At 38.4% G+C, this 17,111-nt stretch overlaps 1 protein-coding gene across 5 annotated transcripts in view; it reads right to left on the bottom strand.

Moving 5' to 3' along the window:
- INPP4B (inositol polyphosphate-4-phosphatase type II B) overlaps nt 1-17,111 on the bottom strand; it is a 330,214-nt gene that overhangs the window by 284,287 nt on the left and 28,816 nt on the right. For all 5 annotated transcript variants that reach the window (XM_074905028.1, XM_074905029.1, XM_074905027.1 and 2 more), the window contains exons 2-3: nt 4,260-4,480; nt 1,531-1,589 (exon numbers count right to left, since the gene is read on the bottom strand). In XM_074905028.1, coding sequence (XP_074761129.1) covers nt 1,531-1,589; nt 4,260-4,371 — 171 coding nt within the window. In that variant the 5' untranslated portion in view covers nt 4,372-4,480. The remainder of the gene's footprint in view (nt 1-1,530; nt 1,590-4,259; nt 4,481-17,111) is intronic.

The following is a 17,111-nucleotide window of genomic DNA, read 5'->3' as shown; positions in this document are numbered from 1 at the left end:
TTTAAACAGCCTGAGTGGACCTAGCAGGTTGGTTGATTTGCTGGTCCAAAGTGCCTCACTACATTCATCTGCACGTTAAAAAAAACAACAACAAAACAGAAAACCACCAAAAAAGCCCAAACCCACACCTCACAAAACCACCACACACCATATGAACATGAGTACTAATCCACACTAAACCCCCTAGTACAGTAACATTAGTTCTCTAAATTTCCAGGGCCAAACTGATAGCTACATTTGATTTCAGCAAAACTCTCCTACTCCTCTCTTCACAGCTGCAAAGTTGATGAAAATATTTCCTGAAACTGTTTCACAAAATGCCAGAGGCTCCCATGAAAATAGGATGCTTGGAGGAACATGGAGTAGAAGAGAGTAGTTTGAAACTTCAAGCCCTTTACTAAAAATAGCATCTGCAAGTCATACAGCAGAATGATAATGTGAGAGGGTGTGACAAAAGGGTGGCCGTGAGCTTGCTTTCACCTACAGAAGACTTGTTGGTCCTTTTACCACCCAGGGGAATGCAGCCATATGAAACTCAAGCCAGAGAAACCTTTATGTCATACTGTCTCATTTTGTTTGCATACATACAGAAATCTATCACATGCTCCCGAGCAGTGCTTTGAAAGCAAATACTGCTTTAAAAATGTACCATATGTGCACATTCATCACTATATTAAAACAAGCCACTATATCACATTGAAAAATCTTTCAAATAGAATATACAATCTGTCACCAGTACTGTCATTTCTGTCCGACTGCTGGTCCATACAGTACAAAAATACCCTAGGAGCGAACTATAAAATAGTTACTGTTAACAGGTAAGCGTCTCAAGCTTCATCCTACTCCCTAATTCTTTACAATTCAGTGCTATTTTCAAGCAACTACAGAAGCAGTGTTACAATATTAGACAGAAAAGGTAAGAAAAAGAGTAATTCTACACTTAGTGCTTGTTCCTTCCAGAGGATGAGCAGCCTCAACTCCTAATAAAGCCAATGCCAAATGAGGGCACTCAGCAGCTCCTGCAAGACTTCCACTGTGTGTCAGGGTCAGACCCTATTTTAATAGGCCCTTCATTTTAGTCATTTAATTGCTCTTTACAACAAAGCAAGAGAAAATAACACCACTCTTCATAACAAATTTAGTTACAAAACTACACTGAAAAATTGTAGTAGGGGTCTGAAATTGCATCTTGAATATTACCACTACACCTCTTTAGCTGTGAGATTTTGTTTTCACTATTCCAGTGGATTTGGTGGAATAATTCTGGATTTAGACCTGTGTGTTATGAGCAGAACCTGGCCATAGACTATTTATGATTCAGCTAAAGGATGTTGATAACATGAAGAATGCCTAGTGTTATAGAAGGCAAACAATGGATTTTTTTTTTCATCTCCACTATTCTAATAAAAGTGATTTTTTTTTTCTTTTGTCCCTAAAAGCACAATGCCAATAGCTATCATGAAAAAGGATTACTCAAATTCTCACAGATTAGACTAACGCATCAAGAAAAGCAGTAGGAAAATGAATTACCTTATTTTTCATTAGAAAAAGCAGATTTCCTTTCAGTCGGCACCATCTCTCTCTCGGTTCTGTATGCAAAGAAGTAAGAGATTAATAAAAACAACCTTTTGTCTTCACACATTAAATGCTTCTTAAAGAAGATGCATTAGCTATAAAGGTCAGAAAAGAAAATCATTAACAACCAAAAAAAAAAAGCCAGCTTCACTCAGCAGCTGCCTATGTACAACATGCTGTTAAATGCCAAATAACTTCCCAGAAGGTTTCTTCTACTCTGCAGCTGAGAGAATTGGTGACTGCGGCATACACTCAACAGTGTTTTCTCTGCTTTTCTCCCTTTTCCTCACATGGGAGCAGACACTTTAGTGTGGAACAGCTTTTGCTTCCATCATTTTGAGATAAAATATAATCCTTGTTAAGACACAAAAACCATTTACTATTCCACTTAGATTAGAGCATGCTAGTCTGAATTTACAATTTTCAGAAAATAATAAATGAACAAATGAGACCTAAATATTTACAGTCACTTTGCTATTACTATTTTACTACACTTTTTAGAAGTGCTTAACCAATGGGAATAACAATGTATTTGTGTTTATATACACATACAGGCATGTAATGAAACTTTCAAGAACAGGGAATATTTTAGAACTTTAGGGTCAGTGAGTGGGGCAAAAAACTTTGTAAAAGTTATTCTTCCTAAACTAGCCACTTTTTAAATTGCATCATTTCTCTACAAAAAAGCACTCGTGTATATATCTGTAGGTACAGAGAGACACATAAACCTATTATAGACATATACAGATAAAGATTTCAGACAAACATGATCTCTTTAGACAAATACAACATCACTTCTTAACAGGGGAAGGAACATTTTTACACAAGATGTATTCTTTTTTGTTTTTTACAGGGCACATGAAACCCTGTGTCTCTAGACAGCAGCCAGCTTCAAATTGCTAGAGAGCTAGAAGAACAGCTGTACCTTAAATTCATATTATTCCACAGCTGCTTCTTTGGAACTCTTGTACCTCCTCAGAGCTGGCCACCAGTAGAGACATAATATTCACCAGGGGGATGTCTTGTTACAGGAAATAAGTAAATAAAATTCTCTTTTCCTCTTGATAATTTCAATTAAGATGTTTCAACAGGCAACATTTGAAAGACAGAAGAGCTTTTCCCCACAAGGAAGTGGAAGGTTTACACCCACAGGCACTGGGACTGTTGTTTGGGTTTGGTTTTTTTTTCAGGAAAGTGACTGGAATTCCTGGATCCTGCCAGCCCATTACAGAAAAAAATGTAATATAAATTGATGCTCATCCACCAACTAAAAATCTAAACACAGTTATCAGATCTGAGTATGTTGGTTTATACAAGTACAGGACTCCGCTAAGACTAAATTCCATCCTTCAGAACCCTGCAGACATCAGAAGGAAGGAATCCTATCACATTCACACTGCAGCTTTTTCCATTAAAAGGTATTTTTACATATGATTAGGGAAGTCACTACCTCATAAGTGTGAAAAATAAGCAAGTGCAAAGACTAGTTGGAGTAACTAAAAATTACAAGTCTGTCAGTGGATACAGTGACCAAAATGGCTCAAGAGAAATTACTCTTCTCTCAAGGGGCCATGATCTGATTTGCTGGGAGCCAGAAGGATTTACTGGGTACTAGGAACATCCTACACATGCAGTTTCTTAAACACTGTCCTAGCACCTACCACCACTGACCATGACACAGATAGCCCACAATACTGGGCTAGATTAATGTTTGGTCTGTCTCTGGTCAACCAAAAGTGTTTAGCATCAATATTAGCACTCAACATACTCTTAAGTGAAGAAAAAATTCAAAACATCCTCACAAACAACAGATAGTCACTGGACACAGCTTCATATGCTGCCTACATTGAGAACAGAGGGAGAGAATCCCTTTGAGGAACTCCAAGGCAGACAGAAGTGGATGACCACTAGTACTCTGAGAAGTTTGCTGCATCCTCCACTGGAAATATTTGTTATTAGAAATTGTATAAAATATTCTGAAGATGTGGCACAAAATTTTCTCAGACCCTTATCATAATCGAGTCTGTGCTGGTTTCAGGCTGGGTTCTTTTTCTAATAAGATAAAAGTAAACACAATCACAATGAAGGTCAACTGGGACAAGTGAAAATAAAACATTTGCCATTGCTGAAATGACTGTATTAGGACAGATTTTACAGCTAAACAGGAGCTATTTCTTAACAGCTACCAAGGGAATAAGACATTTATTCAAGCTTACTGGAAATTGAAAGACATTTAAAATATGATCCTAAAAGCCTGAAGAAACCTGAAAAGGAGGTGAGAAGTGAGCCATGGAAAATCTATAATGATAAAAGAACGCAGGTTTTGAGGGTGGGAGGGGTGGGTCGTGAAGAACCGGATATCTAAACATTAAAACATGGCAACTAATGACTGGTGTCTAGCAATCACTAGCAAAACAAAAAAAAAGAATCTTTCTTTACAGAAAAAAATTAATAATAATTAAGGACTGCATACTGTTTCTCACATACATGACAACAGAAACTTGAGCAAAGTAAAGAGCTGACTTTTAACTGCTTCATTTAGAAAGGTATTTAGCACCACTCAAGCATAAGTAATGAAGAAAACTGAAAACTGAGGTGTATGTGATTAGTGAAACTGTATAGCTGACAACTGCAGAAAACATGCGCATCAACCACAGGTAGTTTTCAGTGCAAGTCATGTTTACCTATTAATTTTTCATCCCCGACCACTCTGCAAATCTTCAGTCTTCCTTCCTTGTCAAAACAACCTGATGGTCGCCTGGCCAGCAAAGCCAGATCTTTAGCATTGAATCTCATGGGGTTGCCAGGGAAGAGGATGAAGATGAATAAGATGGAGGAGGACAATGATGATGCTAGTTAGTTTGTTGAAGCTGAGCAAAATCTAGGCAGCAGATATGAAGGTCCACTGAAATATTAAAAACAAAAAAGAAAAAAAGAGATGCTGCTGTTTATTGTGATTTCCACTCAGCTGTGCACTCCTAACACTGTACTTTCTTTCATAGTACGGGAGCAGCGTAAGTAATCGGGGGGGGGGGGGGGGGGGGGGGGGGGAAAAAAAGGTTACATAGTTGACATCTCCCCACATACTTTTTAAGAAAGAAAAATGTAGTCTGGCTTTCCAGTGTCTCTATAACCTTATGCAGAAGCTGTAATTTTATGCAGTATTTCCACAGTTTGTCAATACTGCTAAAAATATATTTTGGCTATAGGCATATAAATAACTAAAAAGCTCAAATATGCATTCATAGGGCAGAGGGAGGGGACAAGATTGCCTTGTATTTCCATCTCCTTCACAAGAACAATAACTCTTATAGTTAATACTTTGTATTTTATTAAAGTTCACCCCATACTCAAGTATTCAAGTTTTGTTCTACCAACACTGATTACAATGCTGAGTGCTTCCCTTTTGCTCATGGTATATTCTAACAGTTTTCAGTTCTTCTGGAACATTTTGTTCTGTGTTTTCAGGAAACAAATCATCCCTTGGCCAAAACAAACCCCACCCCAACAGTTTTCATGTATCAGAACTACATCTACTGAACTTAGTGAAAAAATACTTGACATACACATAAGAGATCTTTGTTTCTCTCAGAACCCCTCTCCGTTTGCCTAATATTAGCATATGTTTTTGACCAATGTAAGTTTGAAAACAAATTGCAGTTAAGACAGCACCATTTCACAGTGCTGCAAGGATGAGAAAATAAGGCCAAAAAAGTAGTTCTAAACAGCTCTTCCTTTTAATCACCAAAATATTCTATGTTCTTAACATCCGACCCTTTTGTAAATGCCTGTCTCAGAAAAGGGTTCTTGGTATCTCCCTTATACAAACAAGTAACAGAAGTTTATCAAATGGCTTTTAATACTCCTGTACACTTTAAAAAAATAAATCATCACAATCCTCAGTACACGGGCTTCAGAAGCCAGCTTCTGTCTCTGAATCAGAAGCCTTTGTTCTTCGGAGGACATCACTGGCATCTTTATCTGATGGAGAGCTACAACCCTTAATTCCTAATCTAGTTCTTCTCTATTGTTGAGATGAAGGACAAGTTACATCTTCCGCACTGTATCTTTCTGTGGGCCTTTCAATCCTATTTTTCCCTTTATATTCACTTTCTTTGCTCAAGTTTATCCCTCAGTCACTGACTGCTGCTGGGTCCTTCAATTTCCAATTGCCAAACCACAGCCAATTCTAACAGTACTACAACAGTGAAAGCAGACCAAGCTTCACTATTACTTTGTACATATGAAATATGGCTGAGCCATAAATATGACATTCAGAAGACAAATCTCCAAGTAATTTTTCCCTCCTAGGAACATTCTACAATTCTATGGAGAACTGCCATAAACTAAAAACTCTTTTAAGCTTCCCTTTTCATTATCAAATACCCTTGCAAACAAGAAAGAGAATACATGCCAGTAGTCTCAACATGCATCTAACGGAGAAAGTTACAGCTTCAACTTTTCCATTCATTCCCACATATATACCTTCTTTCTTGTCTTCCCTTTAGCATCAGCAGCTATACTTCTTTTTTTAAGCCCACATTCATGTCTTTGACTCCATTTCATAATCTTGCTAAAATTATAACCTTATAACCTTATGGTCATCACAGAATTTAACCTGCGATTTACAACATACAAAGATGCTGCTGTGTCCAAAATGAGCTACTTCACCTCAATGGAGGCTCCATGTCGGTGCAGCTGGCTGCTTCTATTTTGTAAATTGATAGGCTACAACTGTGGAAAGATGAGTCATAGCACTTACAAAACACGTATTTATCATACACTGTAATCTAATACTAAAAAGCATATTCAGCATTGAAGACCAAATCCCTCGGGGGGAGGGCAGAAGCAGGAGAAGATGCTGGCTTGGCCACACAGTACACAAAACCCAGCCACAATGACCCTTACAAAAGGCTTATTAGGGCATGCAGGGATGTTGGGACTGGCAATATGTATATTCCTACTAACCCCTGTATGCTGAGTGGAATTAATTGTTGGTTTTGTTTTACAGCCACAGACTGTATTTTTAACAGAGCATACAGTGTTTGCTATAGACCTATTCATTTAAAAAAAACCCACACACAAACATAAGCTTGGCAAGGTAAATAATTTCTGTGATCTCCACCTGTGTGCTGTTTTGTTATGGGCTGGTTCCCTCTCAGGCAGATACCTTGCACACCTTTCACCTAGCTCATGGTAGCCTTTTCTTGTTTGAGAGAACACAATTCTAGAAATACAACTGCAACCTACCTAGTTATTGGTTTGCGGACTAATCAGTTCTAGTCCATTTTATAAACACCTATAAATCTACCCTCAACAGTATCTTCAACTACGTACAGTTACTTCAGATTGCTTCAATCTGTCTGAGTAGCATGAAGGAAGTCAGACCCTATGAGTCCGGTCCCAGATGGAAGAGTCATTGAAAACCATCAACAACTGAATAAAACCTATGCTATCAAAGCAAGGAGGGTTACTGGCTAAACTAATTATGCTTAAACACAGTAATTACTGTAATGCATGGACATCTGAACTCCACAGGGACCAGCAGAACGTTGAAAACCAGGGGATGAGAAAAGTTGTAAGCTGCTATTTGCTGTAAGCTTCTGCTTTCCAGCAAAGGAAAAAACAGAGCCATGTAAAAAGAACATTTTGGGTTTCTGGTAAAGCTATTAAAAGGAATAAAGAAACTCCAGGAGGAGATGTGCATATTGATTTCGTTTTTTCTTTCCCCCTCCCTCCCAAGGGAGGTGGTACATCTCTTCTTGCACTTGTCTGTCAATAAAGTGGTAATGGTCTAGAAATTCTTTTTACCACACCTGTGTACCACTTGCTTTACCTGTGAGTGATAACACGTGAATCACGTGGGACAGTAAGAGTGGCACACAGCAGTTAAAACCCTTGAGACAGGATGCTTCATGACATATAAGTCAGTATCAGTCTTGAAATGCAAGGCAGCTGGGCCAGCAGAGTTCCACAGTGATAATAATCAAGGTGTCTGTTCCCTGGAAGTTTGCCAGAGAAGCTAAACTAATCTGACAACGTCTGAATATTATTCAGACCTAAAAGGCATAAGAGATCGTAGGATTCAAATGGGTTTAATTTAGAAACTTGATGACCATCCAAAGGCAAGTCACAGACAGTGTTGACACAACAATAAAATTAAAGGTAAAAAAACCCCGATAGAGGTGTCTATCTTCAACTGCAGCACGGGGTCTCCTTCAAAGAGCAGAAAGACGTTTTAGCTCAATAATCCACTTCCTTTCTGTCTCCATTTCGGAATAAAACTGTCAGTCAGGGAAACTACTTAGTCATATAGTGCTTTTAAATGTTTCTCCTAGCTAATCTCTTTCCTAGCATGAACTCAGAGAGGAAAGATATTATCTTCAGTTATTTAATACTGGTGGTTCAAGAGTCAGGCATTATTTAATACTCATGGTTAGAGAAAGGCATGCTGAATCCAAAGTCCCTCTCAACATTTTTCCCCATACAATCATCACAAACATAATTTATAAGGAAATCAGACCAGTCAATTACTTTGCAAGTGGCCAGGAGAGAAAGAGGTGCATGAGTCTGTGTCCTTGGAAGCAATAGTTTTAGGACAGATGACAGTTTTGACACCTCACGGACCACAGAATTTATTAAGTCTCTCTTGGATGTCTGCTGTCTCCCTGCATTTGCAATCACCATTTTCATGATCGCTTGCTATGGACATGGAACAATCAGAACTATTCGACTGACATGATGACACAGAAGAAGAGCTGAGACATATTGTAACTGTTAAGTACCAACCATATAGTTGTACATTTTTGATTATCAAATGACAGAAACATACATTTTTTTCATCACTTGAATAGATGTAAACCCACCTCCTACCCCATACATAAATGTTCAAAGTCAATCAAAATTAGTAGTGTGTTCAGCTTTTATCATGCCAGACCTGCACAAAATTGTCTTGAGCACATAAAACTAGCATGAAAAAAAATACACATTGAAACAATTTGCAACTGATATCAAACTCTTGCACCTTGCAGGACAGGTACTAAGGCGTATTTTATTAGTCCCGGATAGCCACCAAACTGTAGCTGTTCAAAGCAGTAAGTGCAGGAGGTCACTAGTGCCAATATGAAAGAGTAACCACCTTCATGGCTGCACACACCATCCTGAAACACTTTCAGACCTAGCTTTAAGGTTCCAAGGTTTTTTTATGTATCTTAAGCACAGTTCAACATTAAAGAAATTAGCACATAATACCTTACAGCTTTCATTAGTACTGCAATAAATTCTAGGTATTTTGGTAAGGTGTTAAAACACAAGCTTTCTAATGATGCAATCTCCTAAACCTCTAAAACAAAGTCAATAAAACTGGCTGCCCAATTTCGCTAATTTAGGAATTTCAAAAAGAAAAAGACTAGAACTCATGTCTACAAGTCCTCAGAGACCCTGCCAAATACATTCTAAATTTTCCTTCTCTTCCTCTGAAAACATACAGTGTTATAAACTGACTTCTTAAATTTGGGTCAGAGTTTTATTTAGCAAGTGGCAACAAGCAAAACAGCGCTGGGCGGCCGGGGAGTCTCCTGCTCCAACAACGGCCCGCACCTCTCAAGGAATTTTGTCTTAATTTTATACCACAAAGCATTGCATATTCATTAAACACCTATACATATACATTACCTAAACCCGCCTACTCCCGCTTCGTATGGCAATTAGCTTATCAGTCCTTTACACTTGCGCAGATGCTGCTGAAAATTACAGGTCGGGGTCTTCAAATCATGGGAGGTGGCCTTTGGGAGGAAGGCCGTAGGTCCTCCTCACAGTGTACTTTTCACCCTTTGCCTGGAATGTGATGATTTTACAAGCTTGCAGTGTCTTATCAGTCTAGGCTCATTACTGGTCTTGAGTAAGGAGATTTATGGACGTCCTTGTTCATGCTTTATAAAGTACAGACACTTCTCTCTCTTGTTGCACCCCCTCCCCCTTTCTTTCACTCTTTTACACAATATCATTTTATCATGTTAGTTCAGTTAAGCACTTGCTGTTAGTTCTATATAATGTGCAATAGTTCATATGACAGTTCACCTTTCTATTGTCTTTTCACTGATTTTGATGAACAAACAGTGTACCATCCATCACATACAGTATTTTTACTTCGCATCATTTTGTAGTAAGCACTTATTTAATCTTGGGAACACACACAGCACAGGAAACAGCCTTCAAAAAGGAAGGCTGCAAAACTAGTCCACAATTTTGTCTTCAAGAATGAAATTCTTTTTAAGCCAAGAGTTATTGATAATTCTACATACTGTCTCTTTATTTCACCCATAAATTAATAGGCCATAAAATATAAATAAGACACATTATGCCCTCCCTTTAAAATTCTCTATTCTAGCACCGATCCCTGCACAGTCAAACAAAACACTAGGTTTTCTGTCTTGGCTTGAGGAAATAAGAGTAGAATGAAGAGTCACCAGAAAGAATTAATATATGACAGTAGTTTCAACAATGCAGCTATATTGATATATCTAAATGATAAGTTTGAAAATCTAAACTCTATTTAAGTTTTACCTTGAAAATCATTAACAGGTGATCAGATGATTAGGGAAGAAAACTGTCCCGGCTTACATAAATTCAGCGACTCTATTCCAGAGAAGTTTCCAGGGCATCTGCAGACAGCAACCTTAATAAAAAGGGATACAACAGTAGGGGAACATGTCTTCAACAGAATCTTCTTTTTAGTTGTTGGTTGGTGGTTTTTTTTTCCACTGAGCTAAGATAAGCAAGATCTATATACCAAGTATCACTAAATGCTAGGTTATCTAGTGAATGTATCTATTGGCAGTACGAAGTTATTGCCTTCTATATGAAGTTAAAGATGCATATCAGCTGGCTGCATGCAGTCAAGCTAGCTGATTGTACCCATGAAAAATTTCAGTTTACTTCTAACTTTTCATTCTCCTCACTTCTGTCTCCTGGCTATCTTATTTCCTACTAGCAAGATCAAAGCTAGGCTGATCATATATTGCTTGTAATTTTCACTTATACTTTGGTAGGCTGTCAGTAATGTAATCTATTTGAACAGATTATAACTTTAAACTAGTTACAAATGTTGCTTCCTACCATTTATCAACCATTGTGGCCTTCCAAAAAAAAACTGCAATAAAAAAATGACACACCTGCAATATTCAGCAAGTTAGTGAGCCGTGCCACTTCCTAGGACACCCTTTACTGAACTTTCCTAGTTTGCATAAAACAATAGTAACCTAAAAAGACAATTTTGAAATTCGTTTTGTGTATAAAGGGAATGTAACAGAAACATGAAATAGTTATCTGGGTTTTTTCCCAGTAGTACCAGTGGTCATTTGAATTTTATTTCACACTGAAACACACATACACACACCATACTGTAAGAACTTTTATGCCTTTATTGTCCCCAAGTTCTCAATTGCGTCACCCATAGTGCCCTAAAAAAAACACCACACCAAAAAAACCCCACCACAAAACCAACATAAGAGCTCCAGCCAACAAGACTCTCCCCAACTAGAGCCTGCCTTCTTCCAAGGGAGTCATGACCTTGCAATGGGGTAATACAGAACCACATAAACCAAAGAGCACTCTTGTATCAGTATCACTACTGTCTGCAAGTCCATTTTAAAGCCTTAAAAATAGCAAGATTTGAAAAGCAAAGCATCTAATGAAAAAAGCAGTGAGAGGTGAGCTATTCTATTTGGAGAGACGGTGAAAAATAAAATGCTGGCTTGGCTTGAAAGTTATTCTCTTCAGCTGAAAAAAAAAAGCAATCCCACAGAACAGCTTTGTCTTCCCTTCAGCTGACAGACTCGGCAGTCAAGCAAATTCTTAAATGATTCATGTAGTTTCCCAGAGTTCAGATATGACCTTTCAGAAAGAAAATATATTCTTGCATCTTGCTTCCCCTAAAAAGGGATAATACAATTAAACACTTACTGCAGACAGGTATAACCTGGCACACCCACTGAACAATGTACTTCCAGCTACTGATACTGATCCAACTGAAAACCAGCTCTGTGACAAGGAAGTCATTTATCGTTTGTGGGATTTGCCCCATGTGGTTCACAGCCTGACAGACTGAACCACGCCAAGGCATAGGACTGAACAAGAACAAGACTGCTGCTTTTGCCAGCACAGCCACCTTGCCATGAGTCAGTATTCCAACTGCAACTTCCCTCCGGCAGTGTTTGGGCAGCCCCTGACCTGGCAGAGGGGCAGGCTCCTGGGGAAAGGAAGCCCTTCATCCCCAGGGCATGCTGGTGTCACCTCAGTCAGCTTAAGGAATTTACCTTGATGAAAGCCAAACTAATCAAGCTGTTCCCTGAACAGACTGGCTACTGAAATGCCAGTGCCAGCCCAGCACAGAGGACAAAAATGTGCACCCACAGGTAATCCTACTGCAGATGACCACAAAAGTGTCAGCTTAGTGAGGTGGTATAACTGCAGCCTTAGGACAAAATTCACATATAAAAACCTTCAAAGTCCTTTAACAAAATTTCTGGCAAATCCAAATTAATCCATGAGCTTTCCTCAAATCTCCAACTACACTTTCAAGCAACACTGTCTTAAATTCCTCTTTCTCCCATGCCTGCTCAGGTGGCTGCCTGCCGAGGCACACTGCCTGCCTTCCTGTGCTGAAGAGCACAACTGCACTGGCTAGAACTTCCCCTTGGGACAGCAAGAAAACTGGATTATGAAAGTTATTCACTTTAAAACCAATGCTTGAAAATAAATACTAGAAGATTAAGCCAGTCTTCCAAAACCCTATTCAAAGGTGACTGCATCAATTAATGTTTCAAAGACACCAGCTACACACAAATGACTGTTAATATTAATTCAGCCACTACTATGATAACAGTCATGGTTTCAGAGCAAGAGGTCTCCAGCTAAGTATTAGCATTTCAGTTGCTACTTAGTTACAGATTTATTTACGCAGCAGATTCCTTTCTCTAGTCTCCAGGAATGTAAATGCACAAACCTTTTGTAACCTGCCGTTTCAAACAAAACCAGAACAAAACCCCAAAGCAAACCTGAGTATAGTTACAGCTCCATTCAGTAGGAGCTCCTACACACATGGCAGTAGGCAAACCAGTCTGGTGGAGGTGGTGTGCTGGGACCACTGATCCCATAAAGAAAGGGATGAGGGGAGGACACACTAACCACTTTCAAAAAAATACTGCTCTATATTAAAAATGGCAGTGTTCTCCATTCTGCAAGATACAGTACCTGGGTAGCAATAACTGCAACTTTTGCCTCTAAAAGACTTATTTCCTCTCTCTTCCAATACCTATAAAGATGCAAAAGGTAGAAGCAAACTTAAAATACAACAGTGTTAGACATGTTTTACTGGTCATTTTCACTATAACAGAGAAATTACTGTACTAAGACTGTGGCTTGTACTCTGTAAGATATGCGATTTTTAAAATGTATTAGTTTTTAAATCTTAAAAAGTTTGCAGTCCCCAGACAACCTTGAATTTCTTAACCCTTCTTTGCTTTGCACCATATTCTAGAACCAAACAACTTTGACAGTCTTGGCATCTATATTGACAGAAAAAAAAAAAAAAAAAATTACCACATCGCTGAGAAAACATAGTGATGAGAGTTTCTCTGTACTTCTCCCCATCCCCCAAATTTGTGACATCTGGGGTTTATCTAAGCTATAAATATTAAAAAAGATTTTAACACAAGTTTGAGAGATTTGGGGTTCATTTGAGTTCTAAAAATACTTCAGCTAGAAGACAACTGAGTCAAATTACCCACATACAGTAAAATACAGCATAATATATTTTAGGATTAGAGAAGCGAAGTACTTGGAACAAAATCCCTTCTCTTAAGTTTCACACAGCTCTAGAGTTCACCACCATTTTTCTTTTGTTATTAACAGGAAAGAACCTCACCCACTTTTCTTAATAGCATTAATTTGTCTTTGGCTGTCTTCTCTCCACATGGTCTTCAAGAAAATAAAGAAGCAATTTTCCTTACAGAAACTCTTTAACACACCCATGAAGACCCAGCAAATGCTTGGATATTGCTATCCCACAGTTAGAGACAGACCATGAATTCTCTTGCTCATGCACTTTCCAAGAGAAAGAGGTTACCGGGTTTCCCTCAATTATCTCTAAATTGACAGAAGGAAAGCATGGAAAAGTAAGGGAGTTAATATTTGATGATGGTATTTAATTTGAATAATTAAAAATGAACCAAAATACGGGGGGGGATGGGTAATCTTTATATGAAGTACATTCCCTACTTAAATACACTGCTTCTGGAAGTTCACAAATATCTGGTTATCTACATTTCTAATTAAAAAGCTACTATCAGTGTTGAGAATGTAATTGCTGAACAAATAAATCTAGGAAATGGTGACAGACAAGGAAGAACAATGAATCATTTTAACTATGTCTCAATAATAATGATTTAATTTCTATATGCAATGGAAATCACAGTTCAGCAGATACTACTATGTCATCTGGGGAAGGGAATATTCAGGGGTAGATGCAAAACAAAGTTATAGGACGAAGAAATGCAACAAAACTCATGGCACATGAAAATCACTGAGGATTTTACTGTTTTATGCTGATCTGGCAGCTACAGCAATAACAAGTGATTTATTGACCTTTTGCCTTAAGATCAACAACATATCCTCAATTAGCAGACAGAAATAAAGTATATTTATTTTAAATAATGGATAAGTCATCTCAAGAAGACTTACAAGCTACACAATTTTTTTTTAAACCAAGCTGCTGATGAAATCTCCCTTAAATTCATCCAAAGTGAAGAGATTAGAAAAACATACAAGGTAATATTTTAGAATCACAACTTGAATCCAATGCCAAAGGACAACACAGATGATGATCAAGCTCTCCCCAGATACCTGTTTCAATTAGGATTAGGACTGTTCAACCTACGTATTTTCAAGTACAAAAGCTCTCTTCCCTGGCTTATTCCACAGTGACCTCTTTGGCTGCTGATTTTGTGGCTGCAGAATTCCTCACTATTACAACCTGTCAGTGACACAGACACCATGCGTGGAAAGTCCTAACCTATTAACACCTTCTCCTGCAGACAAGGCAATTCAGGAAGTGTAACACTTAAATTTTCTATTCTTGAATATCCATCATAACACTACCTGCTTTTACTAATATGTAACTTTTCACTAGCTGGAAACACCAAGAAAATAAAAAAAGCCTGGAAAATAAATGTTATTTTGTAAGTTATTAATTCGGCAACAGAGCTACATATTTAACTGAATTTCTGCATACAATTATCTGCTCTGTAACATATGACACCCTACTCTCTTCAGCTATAAAGGGTCATGGGCAAATATTTTGCAGATTTTTTTTTTTTTTAAACAACCTTAGTTTACATAGTTGGAACTTACAAATAGCCCAGCTACATAAAATCCACCATAAATGCATGGTTTTTTAGATTAAATATCTCATGCAAAGATAAAAAGTTCACAGCAATAACTTAAAGGAAAGTAAGGTTGTTGCAGTTATATACAAATTTCAAGAGTTGGTTTCATAAGATATTCATGCTCCTTAGCTACAGAATTACTTGGTTAAAGAGCCCATGACTTCAGCAATATGATAAAATTATTATAAAACAGGTATGTCTGAATTAAATTGATGGCTTTGAATTGAACAGGAAACATAACTACAACTTTTACTAGAGGCAGTCCAGGGATGAATGTTTCTGTGATTAAAACCAAGCCTCTTGACATGGAAACTGAGCTTGCATCAGGATGTGAATGGTTGCTAACAGCCTCTTTTCCATTCCTAGTAAAATTGCATCTGGTTGCCCAGCCTGGAAAAGCTGCTCGACATCTAGCTGAAGGATTATCACCTACATTTTAGTCAGACCTACACCTTTTGAAGGATTCTCAGTTTCTAAGAGACCTTCTGGGCAAGAATAAATAGGGAAACGGGTCTGAAGCCGAGAAACAGAACCTAGAGGGGACCAACAAAACCAAAGCACCAAAAAATCTGCCTCTAAAAAGGGGGGGGCGGGGAGTAAATATTATCACTCGGAGCTTCCACCTGCAAAGCTCTGAAGTGGTGGTTACAAAGAGGCTGTTCTTTGGCCACGCTTGCAATTCTTTGTTTTCCTGACATCCCGTCACAGAGACAAAGCACAACACCTGCAGCCTGGCCAGAGCCTTGAGTAAGCTCTTCTCATCAATGTGGGTAAGAGTAAACTTTTGACATGTGTTTGCAGCAGGCAGTGATGCAGCAGTATGGTATCACAGCCTATGGAGAGGGTCTTCACACAATAAGCACGGCCTGAGGAAGATGCTTTCTCAATAAAAATAGTGGCTGGACTAAACTCAATCCCAGTCAGCACTGGAACAGTTCTCAGTGCTTACCAGTGACACAGCCAGATACTGGAGAAAAATAAATCCATACAGATAGACTATGTAACAGTACAATTAATTCAGCACAGAAATAAATTTGAATAATACCATAATGAACTAACTTCCTCCTCCTCACTGCATCATCCCAATTTCACTGCATCACTGCAGCCTCACAGTTATTTTGATCTTAGCTACATTTGCATACGTTAATGGATGTCAGTCTCTTAAAATTTAAATCTTGCAGAATGAATGCTTTCTTTTGTATTAAATAATCAGGAATACGGGATAACTTATAAAACAAAAACTTTTCTCAAGAAAGCATTTTCTAAGGACAGACTTCTCAAAGTCTGCTTCAAGACTGCAGACTTTATGGAAAGTCACCAGAGAGTAACAGCTGGACTAGGACACCACAACAAGGAGGAACATTTGGGAACAGAGAAAGAAGAAATCAAATATGCCAATGCATTTTAAAGGTGACAAACAGGAGGAGTATCAGGGTGGATGTTTAGAACTGAAATAGGGACTGGGTTTGGCCTGGGAAGAGTAATTAGACTTGGTGGGAACAGGAAGGAGAGAATATATGTGAAGGATTATGGAAAGAGAGGCCTGTGTGGGAGCTGCTGGCAGATCTAGGAGGGTAGCAGAGCAAAATAAGGAGGCAGCACACTTGAACATCAGGGTCCAGGCCAGAGAGAGTCACTTTTATGATCCACCCACAGCTTCTTCCAACTCTCTAAACAAAGCCAGGTAAGGTGGCTGCTCTGTGCACCAACAGCTCTGCTGAGCTGGTGGAGGGGAGTACGTTCTACAATTGATGTATTACAGCCTTAAAACTGTTATTTCAAGTAGAAAAATCAATGGCTTCAGGACTTCCCCCCCCCCCCCCCTTGAATTTTTAGACATTAGTCTAAACTATTTCATCCACCTGGGTTCAAGGCAGAAGAGTGACTCACGCAGGAGTTTAGACAAAGAAGTTTAAGAAATTTAAATTCTGCTGGTAAATAGCTGTTGCCTTTCCCTAAGAACATCTTAAAATTCACAGATTGCAAGCACACACACACAAACAGTATTTTACAAAAGTATTTCACTCAATTTAACCAGCATAGGTTGTTGTAGTTCACACACACATACCAATTCACTGTAGTGTATCAGTA

This window comes from Athene noctua, chromosome 4 (assembly GCF_965140245.1).
Source record: "Athene noctua chromosome 4, bAthNoc1.hap1.1, whole genome shotgun sequence".
In the NCBI taxonomy this organism is placed as follows: Eukaryota; Metazoa; Chordata; class Aves; order Strigiformes; family Strigidae; genus Athene; species Athene noctua.
Note: the sequence above shows the minus strand (reverse complement) of the source record. Positions and strands in the feature narration are given on the sequence as shown.